Source organism: Camelus ferus, chromosome 12 (genome assembly GCF_009834535.1).
Source record: "Camelus ferus isolate YT-003-E chromosome 12, BCGSAC_Cfer_1.0, whole genome shotgun sequence".
NCBI classification, from domain to species: Eukaryota; Metazoa; Chordata; class Mammalia; order Artiodactyla; family Camelidae; genus Camelus; species Camelus ferus.
The window spans coordinates 65,388,524-65,409,883 of NC_045707.1; the positions used below are offsets into that span (position 1 = coordinate 65,388,524).

The 21,360-nt window shown below is 38.2% G+C and overlaps 1 protein-coding gene across 3 annotated transcripts in view; it reads right to left on the minus strand.

Annotated features, from left to right (window-relative positions):
• Positions 1–1,139: 1,139 nt before the first annotated feature.
• Positions 1,140–21,360, minus strand: part of FRS2 (fibroblast growth factor receptor substrate 2) — a 104,959-nt gene continuing 84,738 nt past the window's right edge. For all 3 annotated transcript variants that reach the window (XM_032493787.1, XM_032493785.1, XM_032493786.1), the window contains 6 exons: positions 16,063–16,157; positions 11,290–11,381; positions 9,827–10,013; positions 8,853–9,011; positions 8,315–8,478; positions 1,140–6,961 (listed from right to left, as the gene is read on the minus strand). In XM_032493787.1, coding sequence (XP_032349678.1) covers positions 6,011–6,961; positions 8,315–8,478; positions 8,853–9,011; positions 9,827–10,013; positions 11,290–11,355 — 1,527 coding nt within the window. In that variant the 5' untranslated portion in view covers positions 11,356–11,381; positions 16,063–16,157 and the 3' untranslated portion in view covers positions 1,140–6,010. The remainder of the gene's footprint in view (positions 6,962–8,314; positions 8,479–8,852; positions 9,012–9,826; positions 10,014–11,289; positions 11,382–16,062; positions 16,158–21,360) is intronic.

The window sequence follows — 21,360 nt, forward strand, 5'->3', positions numbered from 1 at the left end:
TCAGATTCTCACCTCGTTTAGACTGAAACAGAAACTCCTTCACGTTCTACACCTCTCACTTCTCTCACGTCTCCCTTCTTCTCTATCTTCCCACCCCTACCTCGTATGCTGGTCACATGGAACTTTGCTGTCACTGAACTTTCTGCCCCTCTGTGCCTTTGCACATGGTATTCTCCTGAAGACATCCTCTCCCCTCCTGCTCTATTATGTGATGAAAGCTCTCATTAAACACCTCAGGGATTAATGACACCTCCAGCTTTTCTCGAAAATGTCCATCCTTAGGCTCAGTTAGATGCCCTTTCTTCTTTTTTTCCCCCTTAACGGAGGCGCTGGGGATCGGGCGCTACCATTGAGCTATAACCCCCACCCAACTAAATGCCCTTTCTTTGTATGTGCCTTTATCACACCACATATTGGGAACTGGAGTGACAATTTTTTCAGTTCTCCTAAGGTATATTGCTACCACCATTCTAGAGATACCAGAGAGAAGGTGACATTATATATAATTTGTCCTAAGGCTTAGTTCTCTGGGGGGAGGAAGGGGACTGCCACCATTAGAAGGGTTGTTCTAAACTACAAATTCTTTTGAGGACAAGGACTGCTATCTTTATTACTAGCAGAGGGCCTAGTTCGTGCTCATTCATTAAATAAGGACATATGAATAGCTACTGTCTTCGAGGAACTCAAAGGAAAAATACAGAATTAATCCAAAGTGTTTAATTTCTGAGAACAAATACCTAAGTTTTTCAAGATGTGGTCTCTGTCACCTCTTAACCGATGTATGTTTTCCATGGTGTGTGGCACATGGTAAGCACCCAGTCATCTGTGGACCTGTCTACCCACTTCATTATTGAAGTGATCTCCGCCTAGAGCTCTAACCCGATAGGCTTTGCTGTGACGCTTAGTGACTAAAAATAGGTTTGGAGTCACAGAGCTGAGAACTACGAGTTTGAATGACCAAGAAGATTAAAAACTGTGAGTCTGTCAAATACTTAAAATTTCATTTCACTTTGAAACATGATCCTTGACCCATTATATATGTTCACTTGGAAAATGGAGGCAGTGATATGAGACTAAGAAAACCTCTTATCATATGGTTTCAAGAAATGTGTGAAATATAAATACAGTAAAACTTGAAATAGGTATTCAACCAAACTTTTATTGGGGTTTTATTGCAATCTACTTTCGGCAATAAGGGGAAAGTAACCATAAGAACTCTGATCAGATTTTACTCAACAGAGTAGTTTTCCATGAACGCTTAAGGTTAGTGTATAGTCAGCTTGGCTTCCAGTATCAACTTGAAGACTTCATTGTAGGAATTTATGCCAGAATGACAAAAGTAAGGCATTGCAAGATCCTAAATCATCTAAGATTAAACTATATTTTACATATAATTTCTAGGACAGGATAGTAATACTCTAACAATAAATAAGGATTTAAAAAATGTGTTGCTGAGCCCTTGTTGAACTGAATTCAATTATTAGCTTATTCTTTAAGTACTCCAGTTAATAAAGGTTTGATTGTACTTCAACAACTCTGACTTTTCCAAAGATAAAAAAAAAAAAATTAGTTCTTATTTGTTAGGACGAAAATTAAGCTTCAAAGCACATTCACACTTGTCCTTAAAAGCATGTTCACATCATATACGCAGTAACTTCCTCATGCCTGGGAACATGGTTTATATGGCAAAAAGTCAAATGTAAAGAACAACTAGAGGGTGATCCTCCCATTTCCACATCCTCCAAAAAGCCACACTCGGCCTCAGTGTAAAAGTTATATTTTATTGCCATGCTACAAAATGTATGAAGTTGGCACTGACAGGGAGAAATAGAGAACAAGGGTGGTGGCGGGGGTAGGTAGGGGGCAAAAGATGTTGTTACATATACAACAAGATTTAATCAACAGTGGTAGATTTTGCCAATATTAAAAATGCAAACCAAAATTTAAAATGCTGATATGAAACAGCATTAAAATACAATTGTATGCATAGTACAGTATCACTTGTCTTTTATTAGAGAAATATGGAATGTTTATAAAAGAAATTAACCATCTGGGGTAAAATTCATATTTCATATACAATTTGGCAATGGTAGTCCCACTGTTAGACAATTTTTTATAAAAGAAAAAATTAAAAATCTAGTAAGCTACCTTTATACAAAGTTGCTATATTTATGCCTTTACGTAGGAAAAAAACATTTATAATGCAAATTAGGACATACAATAATCTTACAATATTATACAAGGTAATGAAAATAAAAACATAACACAAAATTTGTCCTTTATAAAATGTGTATTTTGCATTTACTAATGCAAATGTGGCACACCGGTGACTACTGTACTATTAATACCAGTCTGTTTCCATGCTATTATTGTCCAATTGTCATAGAATTGTAATTGTAATGATGCTACAAAAGAATTGTTATACCAAACAAAACAAAACAAAACAAAACAAAACAACAACCAAGAGAGAGGAAGGAGGGATGGGGAAGAGGGATTTAAAGAGGAAAGACACATGGATAGGGAACTGCTTTGGGCAGAGTCTATTGTGGTATGTCATAAAATATTTGTTAATTTTTCAAGCCAAGAACTTTTCCTATACATTCTATGATTTCGTACCAATGTCTTTATTCAAATTTGGCAAACATCAAGGAACAGGTAAGTAGTACCATATACCTCACATATGAAAGAGATGCCAATACATCAGTTACTTCTGAATGTTGTCTCTGATGGTATGTCTATTTCAAGGATATATATATGTATATACATACATATATATATATATATTCACACACACACTACACATTGCACAAAACACTTGGGCATTACAGGTTAGGAATAGCACAAGGGGAAGTGGGAAGTACTTTTTAGCTTGTTAAAACCTTTACCTTGAGGCAAAAATACGGTGGCACATTATTAGGAAATTATGAAAACATAAGGCCCCTGTCCCATTTTTAATAGAACATTATTGAGGTACATTTTTATATGTTGTGCCACAGATTTATTTTGGGGGAGGGGAGGAAACAAACACTAGCTTGACATATAACATTGAACTGTGGGGTCAACATTAGTATCTATAAAAACAAAGATTGCTTGGCAAATTTTCTTAAGTCCCAAATGTGATCTATTCTGGATATACTGAGAAGTGAAAAGCTTTTTGCTGAGTCTTCAAGAGTAAAGTGCATATCTCGTCACTCCACAGCAGCAGTAAATAAAAGGAACTATTTGCCAATCTTCCTGGAGGGAGGGAAGGCACCATGTTTTCATTTTTAAAGGAAGATAAAACTGGGAAATGAAACACACTAAGAGAAAGCACAGGTGGTACCCATGTCAGTTTTCCAACCCTGGTCTGGGATAAAAGCTGTTATGATCTACATAGATAAAAGAGATTCTGTTAGGGGAAAACAAATGAACAACGATTGTATTTCCAAAACCAAAAAGTGGGATCACATGGTCTATCAACAGAACAGAATATCTAAAGTTAAGTCTGTCTCAGAAAATCTGAAACATATGGCCACAATTATATTCCAATAAAATATCTCATTCTAAAATGCACCTAGTAATAGGCACATTCTTCCAGGACAGAGCTTACTGCCCATTACTGGACTACCGCAAAGGACAAATAGTGTTCTACATCATTTTTTATTAAATAGGAACATGGGTGATTTCCAGAGACATCTAGAAATTAACACCAGTTGTACACATCTTTCTAACACTCATAGTACCTAAAATCAAATTCTTAGCAGACAAATTGGTCCCATTTTCATTTTTAAAGCACACAGTATTTAAAGCATAAACTGCAATGGTTATATTGGAGTTGCTTTAAAAAAACAAAAATTAATTAGAATCTGGAAGGAAAAATGAAAAGGATGAGGAAAAGAAAGAAAATAAAGTATCCAACCTCCAAACTGAATAAATAGGTCAGCCCTTTCATTTGGAGGTTAATGTTCTGTCTTGATTGCTTGTTTCAGAGAAAACCATGTGCACTGGTTCCATCATAATTCTTATTCCATGTTACAAAAATCATCACACAAATTTGGCACTATTAGCAATCTACTCAGGAGAAAGCAAAAGTGGAACAATAACATTAAAAATGGAAACTGCACACCTTATACCACTGCTCTCTTTTCAGAGAACAATGAACACTTTAGTAAGCACCAAATTCACAGAAAAAAAGAAGAAAATTCTGCTATGCACATAAACCAATGGCACTGAAAATATAAAGACACCTTTAATAGTGTATTTTCTTTATAATGGTCCCACCCTATATTTTGCTAATCCATTCACTGTCCTATAATTAGGTCATTTATGGAACAGATTGGATGCCATATGACTGAAACTTTTTCATGCTAAATTAACCTTCGTTACATCTGGTAGATCCAGATCATAATCTCAAACTTCCCCATATTCAGAGGAAACAGGGAAATATTTTGCAAGGTTATTTAATCTTCTTTCTACTCTACCTTCTCTTGTCTCCTCTAGGGCTTGGGAAACTGGAAAATTCTTGATTTTCCAAGAGACAGACATACAGATTCTCATCAGTTCATATAAACTTCAAATCATTTTCAATCCTAAATTATGACACAATGTCATTGCTACAAGACTTCCACTGTACCTGCTATGCTGGCAACAATCTTAACATTGTACTGAAATCGAGGGCTAATCGAAAGATCCAGCTACGAGTGAAAGGACAGCGGAGCTGAGGAGCAGCGCTACGGTGGGCCAAGTACAGCTGCAGCCACGTGACTGGGGGAATCACTGCTAAAGTGCTGGGGGAGTGCCCACAGGGAAAACACAGTACCTTTAGGGAACTTCGCGTGTTAAAAGTAGCTTTCTTTTTTTTTTTTTTTTTTTTCCTTAGCTGCTAGAGAGATCACCTATGGACACAAGTGAAATTGAAAATTGAGAGAATGCTCTTATCAACTAGCAAAGTAAACAGCATATAAATAAATACTGGACAAGGGTAACCCTGTTATAGAATAACAGTAAGTTCCAAATGAACCTTCAAAACCACAATTTGACAAAAATGCAAACTAAACAACAATGAACACATAATCCAATTTCAAAACTATGTACAAACTCAAACATTTCAAATTGAAAAAGATGTGAAGCAACAAAATTAGACATCCCAACACCAAAGGGAAGAACTGAAGGCACACGGCCACCTAACGGCACAAGTGCCTCCAGAGAACAATGTTATTTATCGTTAATAATCTACAGGAGAGGAACTTTCAAGAGATCATGGTTCAAATTTTCAAATGTTTTTGGGTAAAGTGACCTGAGACTGAATCTTGAGCCTATTGCAATTCTGATTAAGATATATGGGCATGCCCTTCAAATGACACCATGAGATGAGAAAACAAAATCTTGTCTCCTTCTTGCCTTTCAAGACACCCATGGCAAACCATATTCACGAACGCGGGACTCATTCTAGAAACGCTGAAGGCAAAGGAACTGACTGGTATAAGGAGGTGTGGTACTTCTATTTTCTTTACATACGTTTTGGCTCAAGTCAAAAAGCCTACAGTTAATGAAAGAAAGGATTCCTCATGTTACATGCTGGAGGCCACATACCATGAATAGTGAATCTACAAATATTACTTTCAAAGCCTAGAGTTATCCGTTAGCAATGCACATTATCAAGAGGCTTTATAAAATGTTTTAAATGCCAACCATGACTTAGACATGAATGACATGCATGAGTCCCAAATCTTGATACAAATCGACCAGCATGTCACTCACTCCAACTCTCATTTTAAATAGGCACTGTGAGAATGGGAATGCCGCCGTACAGTCATGAGCAGTAGGTAATGAAATTAGTGTTCTTTGATGAGTACCTGCTCTACATTAATTCCCTTTAGTTAAAGAAGCACATGAAATATTCAGAAAAAAATTGTTTATCAGTCTATAAAAGGAGTTAGTGTTTAGAAACGAAAATGAAGCACTTGAATCTTCATTTTTTTTTTTTTTTTAAAACTTCACAAAGGTGCAAACAATGTAATGCTTCCCGGGCTCACATGGGCAGGTCAGTACTATTGTGTCTCGTTTTCCTGGATGTACCGTCATCCCGAGGCAGCGCCTTCTGCAGGCTGGACATGGCAGCAGTCCGCTCGATGTCTATCACGGCATACAGCTCTGTGCGCCTGGTCGGGGTCTGAGGAAGCGGCGTGGTGGGCGTTTTTGGAGTCTGAGGGTTGTCAGAGTCACTGCCACCTTCCAAGTCAACCTGTATGTAATTGAGCTGCCTGTGTTCTAAACTTGGGCGCCTGATATCAAAGTTAAAGACCGTCGGTGTACAGTCCCGACGCCTTGAATAGTCTATTTTGTGAGCGCTTGCTGGCACTGTTACATTCTCTGTATTTACATAGTTATGCATTGGGTCTAGATTATTATGGTAGCCATTTAGAGATGGGGTCTTTGGTCCTAAATTGTCATCTTCATCCCTACTGAGCTTGCGGGCTTCCCAAACAGGAGGCAAAGATGGTAAATTTTCGTAGTTTAATAATGCAGTTCTTCTCTGAGCTGAGTTGTTGATGTTCTGGGTCTCTGAGGTACTGGTGGATGGTAGGCGACCTCTCCTGAGCCCCGAGGCACTGGGGACAGACAGCCCATTTAGATTTTCATACACCAATTTGTTAACAGAGGGCGCGTCTCTTCGTTCATCACTGTCATACCCAGTGTCCCACTCTGTGTTATTGGCCCCACTTCCACTGACTTGATCTCTTCCAAGTTGTTCCAGTTTCTCTTTTTCCATTAATTGCTTTTGAACAGGGGTTGGTCCTAAGACAAATTTGACTCCTTCGGGTTCAAGAAGAATCTGAGGGTCCCTGTCCTCAATACTACTTGGTTCTTCTTTCGGCGTGTTGCTTTCAGCGCTGGAAATCCTCGCCTCCAACGGGACGTGCACGCTTGTGCGGTTTTTCCGCTCTTCTTGCACACCTGTAGTGTTGACATAGGTGTGTACCTAAAACAAAACAGGAAAAGGGAATCAGTAACTTGCTTAAAAAACAAACAAACAAACAAAAAAAACAGAAAAAAATTTGCCTGACTACATCAATTCATTCTATAATTTTCTCTCCAAATATATTCTTACTTCAAAAGCTTTGTACCTGTTTTTTTCTTTGGGGGGGGGTTAATTGAAGTATAGTCAGTTTATGATGTTGTATACAGCACAATACTTTAGTCATTTAGGAACGTACATATATTCGTTTTCATATTCTTTTTCACCATAAGTTACTACAAGATAATGAATACAGCTCCCTGTGCTGCACAGTAGAAACTTGTTGTTTATACATGTTTTCTTTTAAACTAATAAAAAGGTTGGGGGAGGAGAGGAATGTAGAAATGTCTTCCTAGCTTGACAAAAGAATATCTACTTTAAAATATACTTGATGGTGAAACATGATTAGCATCCTGTAAAAAGTCAGGAACAAATAGGGATTATCACTTTGATGCTGTTCTAGAAATTCTCATCAATTCATTGAAACATGATTTAGAAACAAGAAATAACAAGTATTAAAAAGAGACAAATTTATCATTATGTATTGATGATCTGACTACAGAAAGAGACAAACCCTATTAGGTTTAATAACAGTTGTGTAAAACGCACAGATATAAAATGAAGACCACCTACTAGGAAATTATTGCTACTTAGTTTTTCACTAAGTACTAGTTACTACTCAATGGTATTCTGGGGGTACAATTTAAAAATGTTTAGAAGTCTATTCATAAAATCTGAAAAACTCAAAATTCAAAACTGAAAGATATGAAACCACAGTAAATAATGTAAAAACTCATTTACCAAGTAAAGAACACAGAGAAATGGACTTTAAAACAGTAAAAATTTCTTACTGATTAAACAACCACACAAAAGATAACTAAGTAATACATGGACAACGTTCAGCCAGATACTTCATTTCTAAAATGAAAATAGAACAGTCAGGAATTTTAAATAGCTCTGTTAAATAAAACATTGACAACAGAACCTGCCTTCCTGCTAGTGGTCTACTAATTATAAAAACTGTGCTATAAAAAGCACCCACTGGCGGCTACTATAACAGAATTAGCCATTAGTTATGCCTTTCTTTATCTACAGATGCCCCTCACCTGTGAACCCACAAACTGACTATATGCTAAGTTTCCCTCAATACCTATAACAGGGTTGGGCATGTCAGCAAATATATGTTATTTCCTCTGAATCTTCACTACAAAAGTCACATACAAACAGTGACAGCTAAAATTCAAACTGACTAAAACTTTAAAGTATTAGCACAGCAAACACTTGCACCCCGCACAATACTCAGCAGCACACGCTTACCTGTTCCTCAGCCACGAGCAAAGGATGTGTAGATTCTTCACCAACTGAAGGCAGGCGTGCACTTCCCACAGAAGGATGTCTGCTTGAAGGATGGGATGAAGCATCTCCGAACGAGGGATATCGGGGATACCCATTGGGTAAGTTCTGAGCAGCAAACCCCGGAGCTGGGTTTTTGTTTAGTGGTTCAAGAAGAAAAGCAGGATAAAAGGGCAGAGCAGAGAGAATAAAAATGAATGAGAATAGAGTCAGCCCTGAGAGGATTAAGGGAAGTGCTTCTGGCAAGACACAGCAGAAACAGAGCACAAACAGTGGCCCCACCCCAAATTCATTCCACTCCAACTTTCCACTCAGATTTTAAATAATATGAACTATTTAATGTTTTCATATTTAAATACTAAAAATGTTTATAATCATAGCTAACAGTATTTAAAACTCAAAGCCATTTTATTTATGTTAGCCAATGGTAATTTCGAACGTGCTTTAGATTAAATGTCCATAATCTAGAGTTGATAATAGAAGAGGGAAAATGGGCACTTACTAGTCGGCGTTCGAGGTGTTCTGGGGACTTCCAATTCTGTCTGATGATTATTCCTTTCAACAACTGGCTCTTCCACCACATTTATACTATTATTTTGCATAATCTCTTGCAACATGTTAAATAATTCTTCTGCACGAGCACACTTAAAGGCAAAGATTCCTACAAATATAAAGCCAGAAGAAAAAAATGGTTACTACATCTTTAAAAAAGACACAGGAGCACCTGTCAAAGAACAAAATTGTAAAGGAAGCATTCTGTGCACCAACAGCAAGAAAGGCCTTTAGAATGAATGTCTGATAAATTAACGATATTCCCTGTTTTAAAACATAAACCCAAGAAAAAGTTCACAGAGTAACTGTCATATTGGCTCATGGGCGATGGCTCAAAATAAAGAAGACAAGATTCGCACACTCGTTCTAGTCTGCATTTTAACAGCAGAGGGAGCCCAACTCACCCTTCCGAAGGAGGTCCTTTACCATGTGACAGGCCCCTGCTCTGTGGTTCACAATCGTTATCTTGTTTAATCATTACACTAACTCCTAAGGTAGGGATTACCATTCCCCTCTGATGGAGAAGGAATTTGAAGAGACAGAGGTCATGTAACTTGCCCAAAGACTTTCAAGCAGTAGGTGGCAAAAAAACCCCAAACTATGTTCTGTTTGATTCCAAAGTTTAGGTTCTTTCCCTCAAGTTATTAACAGTAAAGACACACAGGTGATTTACTGCGACTAATCACTTACTGCAAATCTTAAAGCTAATATGAGTCAAAAATCTGCAGAGGACATGCTTGATAAATGAATATGTAGTGTACTGCATCTTTCTTTAATAATCCACTTATTTGAGAATTTTTTCCCATCAGGAGGAAGTAAAATATTAATTTAGTTATATAGAGAGTATATATAGAGAGAGTAACTGAAAGAAGAATATTTCAACTTTGAAACTTTTTGGAGAAAAAAAATAAAGGCTCTCCCTACCTTGTCCAGTTTGACACCTTCGACCACTCTCAAAAGAGAAGAGATTCGAATCATAGCCGTAGCGTCGCAAGCAGAGGTAGTGCCATTTTACCGAGTCACGTTTGCGAGTGTATAGAATCAGCTCTGTGTCTGTAAGCTCCATTATGCCAGAACCTAACTCATTCCCGTCATCATCCACATTAATGACCTAAAAAGAACGTTTAATTAGTGCTAACTCGATGCTCCCACTTGACAGTCACACACGTATTTCACCGGTTTGTCAGGAAAATGTACTGTTTCTAACGGGCTCAGTTGCTGACTCCTGTTTAGGTCACTCATTGAATGTGTGTGCAGGGCATGGACGATGTAGCAGTGTGACACCCAGTTACATCCGCAAGAACTCACACTCCCATCGAGGAGACAAGACACACAAAGATGAAGTCAGTACACAGAACTGTGTACGATTAGCTGACAAAGGCAGGAACTGGGGCCTCGGGTTTCTGGAGAAGCCTTCATCTAAGAGGAGGGACCTGAGCTGGGCCTCGGGTACAACTGAATTAGGCAGGAGAACTATGTTACGAAGGGGAGCTGGGTGGGTCGGGAGCTGGGGGTCACATCCTGAAGGCCCAGTGCTTTAGCAGAGACAAAGAAGGGACGTTCCAGAGAGACCAGGACAAGACTGCACTGGGTTCATGCAAGGGAAGGTTCTGTACTGCTGAGTTTCAGAAAATGGCCAGAGATTATGAAGAACAGATGACACTTAGGGAGAACTTGCTATACCCTTGGGACTGGGCAAGGTGCTTCTACCCATATTTTTGTCATTTAATACTCTTACCAATCCTAAACTGCAGGTAATACTATTTTATCCACTGCATACAAATGAACAAAGACTTAGTGATAAGGCAACCTGCCGATGGTCACAAAGCTATGAAGCAAGAGGGTTGTGACTTACACCTAGGTTTGTGTGGTCCAGAGCTATGATTCATAACAGATTGAGGTCAGAGTATGAGAGACACTGGCTGTGGATGAGTAAGGAATGGAGCATTTAGCCTCTACGTAACACAACACCACCGAAGTTTTAGAATGATGAAAGAGGAAGATTAATTTGATGTCAACTGCAGGGTGGATCACAGAGGTGACTGGAGGTAGAGTCCAGTTAAGAAATTGCCCAGCCATTAAACAATGACTGGGAGGTGGTGATGGGACTGAAGAGACACCTAAAAAATGGAATTTTAAAGACACTATTACCAGAACTGTGTGGCTAATTGGATATGGAAGACCAAAGGAAAAGGAGAAGAGGATTTCACACTGTCAGTAAGAAAATGCTGTCATCATTTCTTAAAACAGGAAAAGGCAGAATGGACAAAAAGGAAAATAAAAGGGTCCGAAGATAAAAGCGAGGAAGCAGTAAGATATGGCAAGTGACGTAAAAGAAGAGCACCCAGGCAGGCAGCGAGAGACACAACTCCAGCAGGTTTACTGACCTTAAACTTGTTCCGATGGTTATCTGGGACAGTGTCTTTATCTGGACAGCTACAACAGCTACCCATGGCTTCTTCAGAAGACCATGTGAGCACTACACAAAAGATAATTCGGAAAAAATTATTAGATGTAGGATACAAAACTCATAAAACAGGAAAAGACTTTAGAAATCATCTAACACAAGCCCCGCATTATTTTGATGAGGAAATTTAAGCCCAAGAAGGTAAATGGCTAGGGCTCGATTTCATACAACCAGCTGGTAAATCTTGCTCAGGGGCAACGAGACTTCACAGAAACCTCAAATTTAAGTTGAAAAGATCTGCCTATTTTAAAATTACCTAAAGACAAACCAATTTAAGGTCTCACATGTAACACTATTAAAATAAAGTCATTCATGGAATTAAACCTTTATGGCTTCTCAGGAATCTTGTGTCCATCATTTAATAATTTCAAAAAGGATGCTAGACTTCTGGCTTGGCAAGTATTTTGATTTGTACTAATCATTGTAGTAATTCCTTATGTATTCCACCAGACAAGAGTTCATTGGTAAATAAGACGAAAAACCAAACTTGGAACAGTTCATTAAGAGAGAAAGATAACTCAAAATTCAAGCAATAACTTAACACAGAGAATACTGGCAAAACTGATAGAGTGTGTCTATCTAATGCTTTCCCATACACGGTTAGAGGTAAGAGGTTATAGTGACATTAAGTGTTCAAGAACACTCCAAGTGATCAAACAAAGGAAAAACTCAAAACTTCACTTGCAAACAAGGGAAAGAATCAGAATGAATGTGACAGTATTTGAAAAAGGGGGAGGGAAGGAAGCACAAGAAACTACTAAACATTAAAAACAGAATTCTGATTAAAACTTGCTTAAAATTTTTCAGGGGCTCTTCACCACCTTCAGGAAAAAGTGCAAAGCTCATCAGTGTGACATAAGGTCCTTCACAACCTGGTTCCTGTCTACAGATCGAGTCTAAGCTCTCTGCTTCAAGCCCTATTCCATTCACACTGAACAGTTTCCCGCAAGCATCTGGTCCTCTCACACCCCTCCATGCTGCCCCTTTCTCAAATCCAACTCAAGAGTACAGTGCCCTCAGGAAGCCTTCTCTGCCTCCAACCAACTGGTCAAGTTATACTTCTTGTGTGTCCCCCAAAGCACCTGGGCTTCCCAGTGTGACAGCATTTTTCATTCTGTCTACTTAGTAGAAATTGTGATAGACTGTCTGTTTAATGATCTATCTTCCCTCCACTCTGAGCTCCTTCCCAGCAGGGATGGACCTTTTTCATTCTTGCATTCCCCGTGCCTAACACAATACCTAGCACATAGTAGGTGCTCTAAGCCTCTTGTGAGCTGAATGAACTGCACTAAAGGAAGATAAAGAATGCTGCAGGTCTAAGTATTAAGCAGGTGAAAAAGTATACTAGTGTATTAACCAAAAGAAGTTATAAATAAAATAGTAAAGTTAAATTAGGCTCATATTGGGTGTTTTGCTCTAATATACCAGCTAAGTATCATGGTGTAAAGATGACTAAGTCACAGGATGCTCCTCTGAAGAGTCATGAGTCTAAGGGAAGGACAGCGATGCCAACAGACAATGCATTTTGATGAACCTTATATTAAGAGTATGAGAAGAGTTCCATCGGCACAGAGCAGGGAGCCACTACCTTTATGGGTCAGGCAGGGCAGGAAGCAGCACTTGAGCTGGCACTTTAAAAGGTGAGCAGAAACAGTGTGCTAAGCAAAAAGTAGAAACAGGCACTTGAGACAGATAAAAGGGTAGATGCAGAGACAAAGGTCATGATAGGTGGCACTGTGGTCAGAAGAAAGCAAGCACCCAGGATGACCAGGGTACCTGTAAGGCTGTAACACAGGCAGGAGCCAAACCATAAAGCATCCTCAACAAGCTGGGGATCTGGGGCTCTGACTAACCTGATGCGAGCCTGCTTCCAGCGTCCCTGCAGTGCAAATGGACATTTACCACATGCTACTGTAATGTCCACCAGTCTCACCACCCACTCCACTGTGATCTCCGTGAAGATAGGAAATCTGTCTTCTGAATTTTCAAGGGCACTCAGCATATTGTTTGACATAGCAGATGCTCCATTAAGTGTTTAATTTTTAAAAATTAATGTTTAAGAAATTATAGGATGAAAAGGAGGTCAGAAGAATTGTTTTTTAATTTTAAGCAGACAGATAATTGATAGAAACAAAAAACAAACAAAAAAGTCGTCTTGCAATTACATATCCGTCCTCACCACTGACCTCCTCGTGAACACAAAGGGCTAAATGATAACTACAGAATGCCTTTTGCTGAAAAAGTAATGCCTCAAGTGAATATTTTTAAACTATTTCTCAAAAGGAGTAGAAAAATCATTCCTCCACTTGGCACCTTCACAGGCTACCTGTGAAGGCAGCACCTCGGATTGTGTCAGGGGTACAGGAGTGATGGTGCATCCTTAACCACACTGGATGTTTCAGCTCAGGACAAAAACAATTAATGAAAAGCCTAACATGTGACGTAAAAGCCTTGTATGCCACACTAGAGAGGACGGATTTCATCCTACACATGATGGAAAGCCACTGAGGAATCTTAAGCAGGAGAGGGAAGTGGTCAGGACCTCACTTTAGATAACTCAATCTGCAGAATAAATTTAAGTGGGAGTTCAGCTCAGAGGACGGGAAGCCAGTTAGAGACTACTGAAAAATAAAATATGTCAAAGACTTAAAACCAGAAAACCAGTAATCGCCATTTTTCTTCTCTTGGCTGGGCTTGCTCCCAATTCTCAGGAGTGTACTATCTTTTGCTACTTTGTTTTTAACTTCACTAATAAAAATCTTGTTTATATCAAAAAAAAAAAAGAAAAGGAAAAGAAAACCAGCAATAGTAGGAGTAAAGATGTAAATGATATATTTAGGAAATACTTTGGAAGCTGAGTCAGCAGCACTGGGTGGCTGGCTAGGCACACAGGAAGCAAGAGGCGGTTTCCAGTGCGGCAGATGGAGGGTGCTGGTTCCACTCCCTGAGATGGGAAAGCCCTTCTCAGTTCCTCAGGCAGGAGTGCTGGTGGTGAGTACACAGTTTTAGACATGCTAAACTGAGACTGCAGAGAACCACCAAATGGAGACACACAATAGAGAGTTAAGTACATGAGTACGGGTTTGAGGGAAGAGGTAAAATATTGGGACACGTGTGGTATTTGAAGCTAGAAAACAGAAGACCCTCTTCACAGACAGTATAAAAAGCAGCCTGCAGTTGAAATTCTGGAAATGTGTACATACTAGAGTAAAGCAAGTGAAGGAGAAGAAAAACAATCAAAATGGTACAAACTAAGCAAAGAAAGTGTCAAGAAGGAGGGTTCCGTCCAAGGCGGAGTGTTAGGTAGAGGCAGAGGGCAAACAGCAGTGAGCAAATGGAAGCTCAGGAAGTGGTCTTCCAGACACTGGAAAAGGCTCTTTCAAGAACACAGTGAGAAAGGAAAGCCTAGAGTGACAGGGTATGGACGGACATGGTTTCAAAAGAAAATATATTTCTTATGTATTATTTTAAGATGACACAGATTTATGCAGGTTTCTAATCAGTACGTCAGTAAAGGCTAAAGAACACAGGAAAAGACAAAGGAAAGACACGGCTACACGATGAATCAAGACAGAGGGGAGACGAGAGAAGAGTTCCAGGGCCCAGACGGAGAAGTCTGCCCAGAGGAGGAGGAATGCCCTGTCCTCTGGGAAGAGAGGCAGAAAATAAGGATGGGCGAGCATGGCAGAGAAGCTGAAAGAGAGAACTTCCATCGCCCTAAATTTCTTTTGTAAAATAGAAGGCAAGTTTGCAGAATGAGAGACTTGAGGGGATGGCAGGACCATCCCCTGAGGAGCTACCCAGGAGAGGTAGCAGGATTATTTAGGAGGGTATGCAGAGATCTAGCAGAATCTGGAGAGTAAGATCTTGCTATTTTTCTAGCTGCGCTCAGCAGGCGAGAGGGTAGACAGTTCAACTGACCCTGGCAAGAGGACAAGGAAGCTAAAGGATATTGGAAATACAGGGACCTGCCTCTACCATCAGGTCTGGTCAGGAAAGAAGCAAAGGAAGATGAGGGCTGATGAAATGGGAGAAAATGGAGGCAAAAAAGAAGCAGGAGGCCTAGTGAGGTTAAACGGCAGGCTTAGTACGAGTGAGACTCTTAAACAGCTGGGACAGCGGGCAGCTACAGTCAATCTTCCAACAGAGAAGATTTTTTTTTTTAACGTGGAGTTTTCACCCACACCTCTGACTTCTCCTGAAGTACAAACTCCCAGGTCGGGGGGAAAGGCAAGATACTAACTAGCTATCCTGCATTTATGACAATCAGATTAATACTTGGCGACCATCTGAGTTATGTAAGACCTAATAACATACATCAATACTGTAAACACTTGATGAGGAACCATGTGATCTCATCCTCTTACCCAGCCAAGTTTACAGCTCAGCAAAAACACAGATAGATGTCCTAGCCTCCTGACTCAAAGCCACATGGGAAAGTGACGAGGGTGCATTCAAGAACAAAAGGAAGCGACTGTTTGGGAAGCTCAATACTGCTACAGGTGTGCTAGATATTTTAAATTACTAAACACTGTCTTAATTTAATTAAAGCCATTTGGCCTTATTTTGGGGGATTGGGAGGTGACAGCATATCAGAAGGCAAAATGACTTTATTAAAAAAATTTAAAATCTCTAGTTTAAAAAATATAATTTGTGGACTTAATGAGTTTTTAAAAAGTAAACTTCAACTTACCTAGATCTGGCCATTAATATTCTTAGCCTCTGCTGCAGCATCAGGAGTTTAATCATACTTCAAAATACCATGTTTTCTTTGTTTGCTGACTTAACCTAGAAATAGCAAGAAGACAGTCAAGAATTTCTTATTTCTTTAAAACCAGTTTTTCTTACGAGACTTCTGGCAGTACTGTTAGTTTAGTTCATCTATTTAAACAAACTGAAAAGTCTAAATTTTTAATTAAAATTTATTTAATGTATAAGATCTATTCCAAAAATTAATATGGTGTATGCATGTTGTCATTAACATGGCCTTTTCTAAGAAAAGGAAAAATCCAATAACCTGTGTTCCATGCTGTTTGGATATCAGGACCTTTAGGAGCCATTGATTCCAGCTTCTCCACTACAGCTGTGACATGAGACAGCACAGTTCTCTGTACTTATCTCCTCAGCCATAAAATGAGAGGTTAGACTAAACCATCTTCCAGGTTCCTTTCCAGCTCTAAAAACCCCATGTTAGCCAATGGCAGGCTAATTCTCCACCTCCAGCCACTTCTCTTAAACCTTGCTGTCACTCCTCCCAAAGAGCTGAGTTCTTTAGAATCCACCCTCTGTATCTCCCTAATCCACAAGACCTCCCAGAACCGAATCAGCGGAGTCAGTCATCAGAAAACAGTCAGGATGAACAAGGATGCCATAGGGTCACAGGATAATGATATAAATTACAGCAATAAATTACAATCTAGAGCTTCAAGAGATTCCAATATACTTTTGGAAACTTTCTGGTTAGTTTATTCACTTTTTATAACACAGAAAAAAATCAAATTCACTCAAACATGAGCACTAGCAGTTACTGAATAGCTGCACTATATTAGGCGTTATGTTCAGGGTTTTACGAATAGTCTCATTTTAATCTACACATTAAGTTAACAAATATGATTGATACCCAAAACGAACATTTCCAAAACCAGGAACCCACACACAAATAAAATTTGTAATTTTGGACCTTTAACCTATACATAAAAATCAGCAGTTCGGCCAGGTGTTTGGTTACACCCGCCGTGAGCTGCTACTACATCCCACATTAGGGTGGGCAGCAACCCACTGCCTCTTCCTTAGCAAAGTTTTCTTTTCTCCAGAAGCTTAACATACATCATGCTTTGCCTCTGGTCTGTAAAACTGTCCACAACCCCTATCCTGAAATGAGCTGATTTATAGTAAATATGATTAAGAGAAGTGAGGGCGATCCATCTACACCCCTGTATCAAGAAGTCTATAGTTTTGAAATGCAGTTAAACACACAAAAGAATCAGTGTACCAACTCGTAACGTTCTTGAAAATATTAAAAAGCCTCTGATGGAAACTCTGGAAAATTTTTATTGTTTCACTTCAGATCTTTTTTCTTTTTCTAATTTTTAAAATTGTGGTAAAATACACATAACATTAAATTTACCATCTTACTCATTTTTTAGTGTACAGTCAGTAGTGTTAAATATATTCAATATTGTGCAACTGATCTTGAGAACTTTTTCATCTTGCAGAAATGAAACTCTATACCCATTAAATAACTCATCTCCCTTCTGCCCAAATCCTGGCAACCACCCTTCTACTTTCTGTACTTGTGAGTTTGACTATGCTAAGTACCTTATTTAAGTGATATCATACAATATTAATCTTGTTGTGTCTGCTTTATCTCACTTCGCATAATGTACTCACAGTTTATCCATGCTATAACGTGTCAGAATTTCAACATTCTGCTGAATATATACCAGAATTTGCTAATCCACTCATCTGTTGATGGACATTTATCCACCTTCTGGCTATAGTGAATAACGCTGCTATGATCATGGACGCACAGTTACTCTTCAAGACCCTGCTTTCAATTATTTTGGATACATAGACAGAAGTGATACTGCTGGATCATGTAGTAATTCTATTTTTTAATTTTTTAAGGAACTTCCATATTGTATCCACAGTGGCTGTACCATTTACTTTCTCACTAGGAATGCACAAGGGTTCCTCTACATCCCTGACAATACTTGTTTTTTTTTTTTTAATTATCCGTGCTAATGGGTATGAGGTGGTATCTCATTGTAATTTTGATTTCCCTTTCCCTAATGATTAGTGTTGAGCATCTTTACATCTGCTTACTGGCCATTTGTATATCTTCTTTGGAGAAATGTCATTCCAGTCCTTTGCCCATTTTTTAATCACGTTGTTTGTTCTTTTGTTGCTGAGTTTTAGAAGTTCTCTATATATTCTGGGTATTAATGCCTTATCAAATATATGATTCGTAAATATTTTCTCTCATTTATGAGTTGCCTTTTTCACTCTGTTGATAGTGTCTTTAATGTAAAAATTTTATTTTTCATTAAGTCCAACTTGTCTACTTTGCTTTTGTTGCCTGTGCTCTCGGTGTCATAGTCAAGAAAGCACTGTCAAATCCAATGTCGTGAAGCTTTTGTCCTATGTTTTCTTCTAAGAATCTTATTGTTCTATGTCTTATATTTAGGTCCCTGATCCAATTTGAGTTAATGTTTGTATACGGTGTTAGGTGAAGGTCCAAGTTCATTCTTTTGTATGTGGATATCCAGTCGTCCCAGCAGCATTTGTTGAAGACCCTCTTTCCCCACTGTGGTCCTTGTACCCTTTTCAAAACTTATTTGACCATATATGTGAGGATTTATTTCTGGGTTCTTTATTCTATTCCATTGGTCTGTATGTCTGTATTTATGCCAGCACCACATTGTTTTGATTACTGTGGCTCTGTAGAAAGTTCCGAAATCAGGAAGTATGTCATCCAGTTTTATTTTTTCAAGATTGTTTTGGCTATTCAGGGTCCCTTAAGATAGGTTTTCTATTTTTGAAAAAAATCTCACTGTGGGTTTTTCATACATGGCTTTTATCATGTTGAGGCGGTTTCCTTCTATTCTTAGTTTTTTTAATGCTTTTATCATGAAAAGGTGTTGAACTCTGTCAAATGCTTTTTCTTTATCAATTGAGATGATCTTCCCCCCCCTTCATTCTGTTAATGTGGTATATTACACAGATAAATTTTCCTATGTTGTACCATCCTTGCATTCCAAGAATAAATCCCACTTTGCCATGGTGTATATTCCTTTTATTATGTGGCTGAATTCAGTTTGCTAGTATTTTGTTGAAGATTTCTGAATTAGTGTTTATGAGAGATACTGATCTGTAGTTTTGTTTTCCTGTGTCTTTGTCTGGCTTTGTTACCAGGGTAATGCTGACCTCATAGAATAGTTAGAATTCTCTCCTCTTCAATATTTTGGAAAAGTTTGAGAGGACTGATACTATTCTTTACCTGTTTGGTAGAACTCACTGGTGAAGCCAGGGCTTTTCTAGTCAAGAGATTTTTTTTTTTTTTAACTGATTCAATCTCCTTACTTATAGGTCTGTTCAGATTTTCTATTTCTTTATGATTTACCTTGGTAGGTTTTTGTATTTCCAGGAACGTGCCCACTTTATCTAAGTTCTCCAATTTGTTGGCATACAATTGTTCATAGTACTCTCTATAATCCTTTTTGTTTCAGTAGAGTTGATGGTGATGTCATCACTTCCACTCATGACTTCAATAATTTGAGTCTTTCCTTCTTTTTTCAGTCCATCCTAGCTAAGCATTTGTCAATTTTGTTGATGTTTTCAAAGAACAAATTTTTGGTTCACTGACTTTTTCTATTCTCTATTTCATTTATCTCTCCTTTAATCTTTCCTTCCTTCTGCTAACTTTGGTTTTAGTTTGTTCTTTTTCTATTTCCTTAAGTTATAAAGCTAGAGATCTTTTTTACTTTTTAACGTAAGCATTTATGTAACTACAAAATCCCCCTTAGCCTAAGTTTTGGCATATTGTGTTTTCATTTTCATTTGTCCCTAAGTATCTCCTAATTTCCCTTGTGATTTTCATTGTGATTTTTTTTCTTTGATCGTTTAAAAGTGTGTTGTTCAATTTACACAATTTTGTGAAATTTTCAGTTTTCCTTCTGTTGTTGATTTCTAACTTCATTCCCTGTGGTTGGAGAAGATATTTTGCATGATATCTATCTTTTAAAATGTTTTGTGTCTTAATTTATGGCTTAACATATGGTCTATCCTAGAAAATGTTCCATACACACTTGAAAAAACTGTGTACACTGTTGTTGGATAGAGTGTTTTGTATGTACCTGTTAGAGACAGTTGGTCCACTGTGTTAGGTCCTCTGTTTCCTTACTTGTCTTCTGTCTGGTTGTCCTCTCCATTACTGTGGGTAGAGCATGAAAGCCTCCCAACTCTCCTTGCAGAACTATTTCTCACTTCAATTCCATCAGCTTCTGTTTTATATATTTCAGTGGTCTGTGATTAGGTAAGTAAATGTCTATAATTGTTATTATCTTCTTGCTCTACTGAACATTTTATTAATATATAACGTTTTTCTTTGTCCATAATAACCTTTTAAAATTTAAACTCTACTTTGATTGATAATAGTATAGCCATCCCTGCCCCTTGTTTGGTTACTATTTGCACATAGTATCTTTTTCCACCTTCTCACTTTCAATTTGTTTTTGTCTTTGGATCTCAAGTGAGTCTCTTGTAGACAGCATACAGTTGGATCGTGTGTTTTTGTCCATTCTGCCAATCTGTCTTTTGATACTGATAAGGAGGGTTTAGGTCTATCATTTTGTTACTTGTTTTCTATATGCTTTAAGTTTCCTTGTCCTTCATTTCTCACATTACTGTCTTTTTTTGTATTAAGTTCTAGTAAAGTGTTTAAATTCCTTTCTCATTTCCTTTTGTATATATTCTACAGCTATTTTCTTTGCGCTTACCATAGGGAATACATTTAACATCCTAAAGTTGTGACAGTTCTTTTTGCATTTATACCAGTTTAACATTAACAACGTACAAAAACTCTACTCCATCATAGCTCCATCCCCACTCCTTTCAGTACTGATGGTCACAAAATTACATCTTTATACACTGTGTGCCGCAACATGTAATCTAATAATTATTTTAACTGCATTAACCTCTTAAATTATGTAGGAAATAATTACAAACTGAAGTTACAGCAATATAAGCTTCTAGACTAACAATTTTTCCCTTTAAACGTATTAATCTCTTAAGTTGTGTAGAAAACAAACAATGCATTACAAATCTTTGTTACAGTAGTACTAGCTTTTATAATTCCCTTTATTGAGATCTTTATTTCTCCACATGACTTCAAGTTATTATAGTGTCCTTTCGCTTCACCTTGCAGAACTCCCTTGTGCATTGCTTGCAGGGCAGGTCTAGTGGTAATGAACTCCCTCAGCTTTTGTTTACC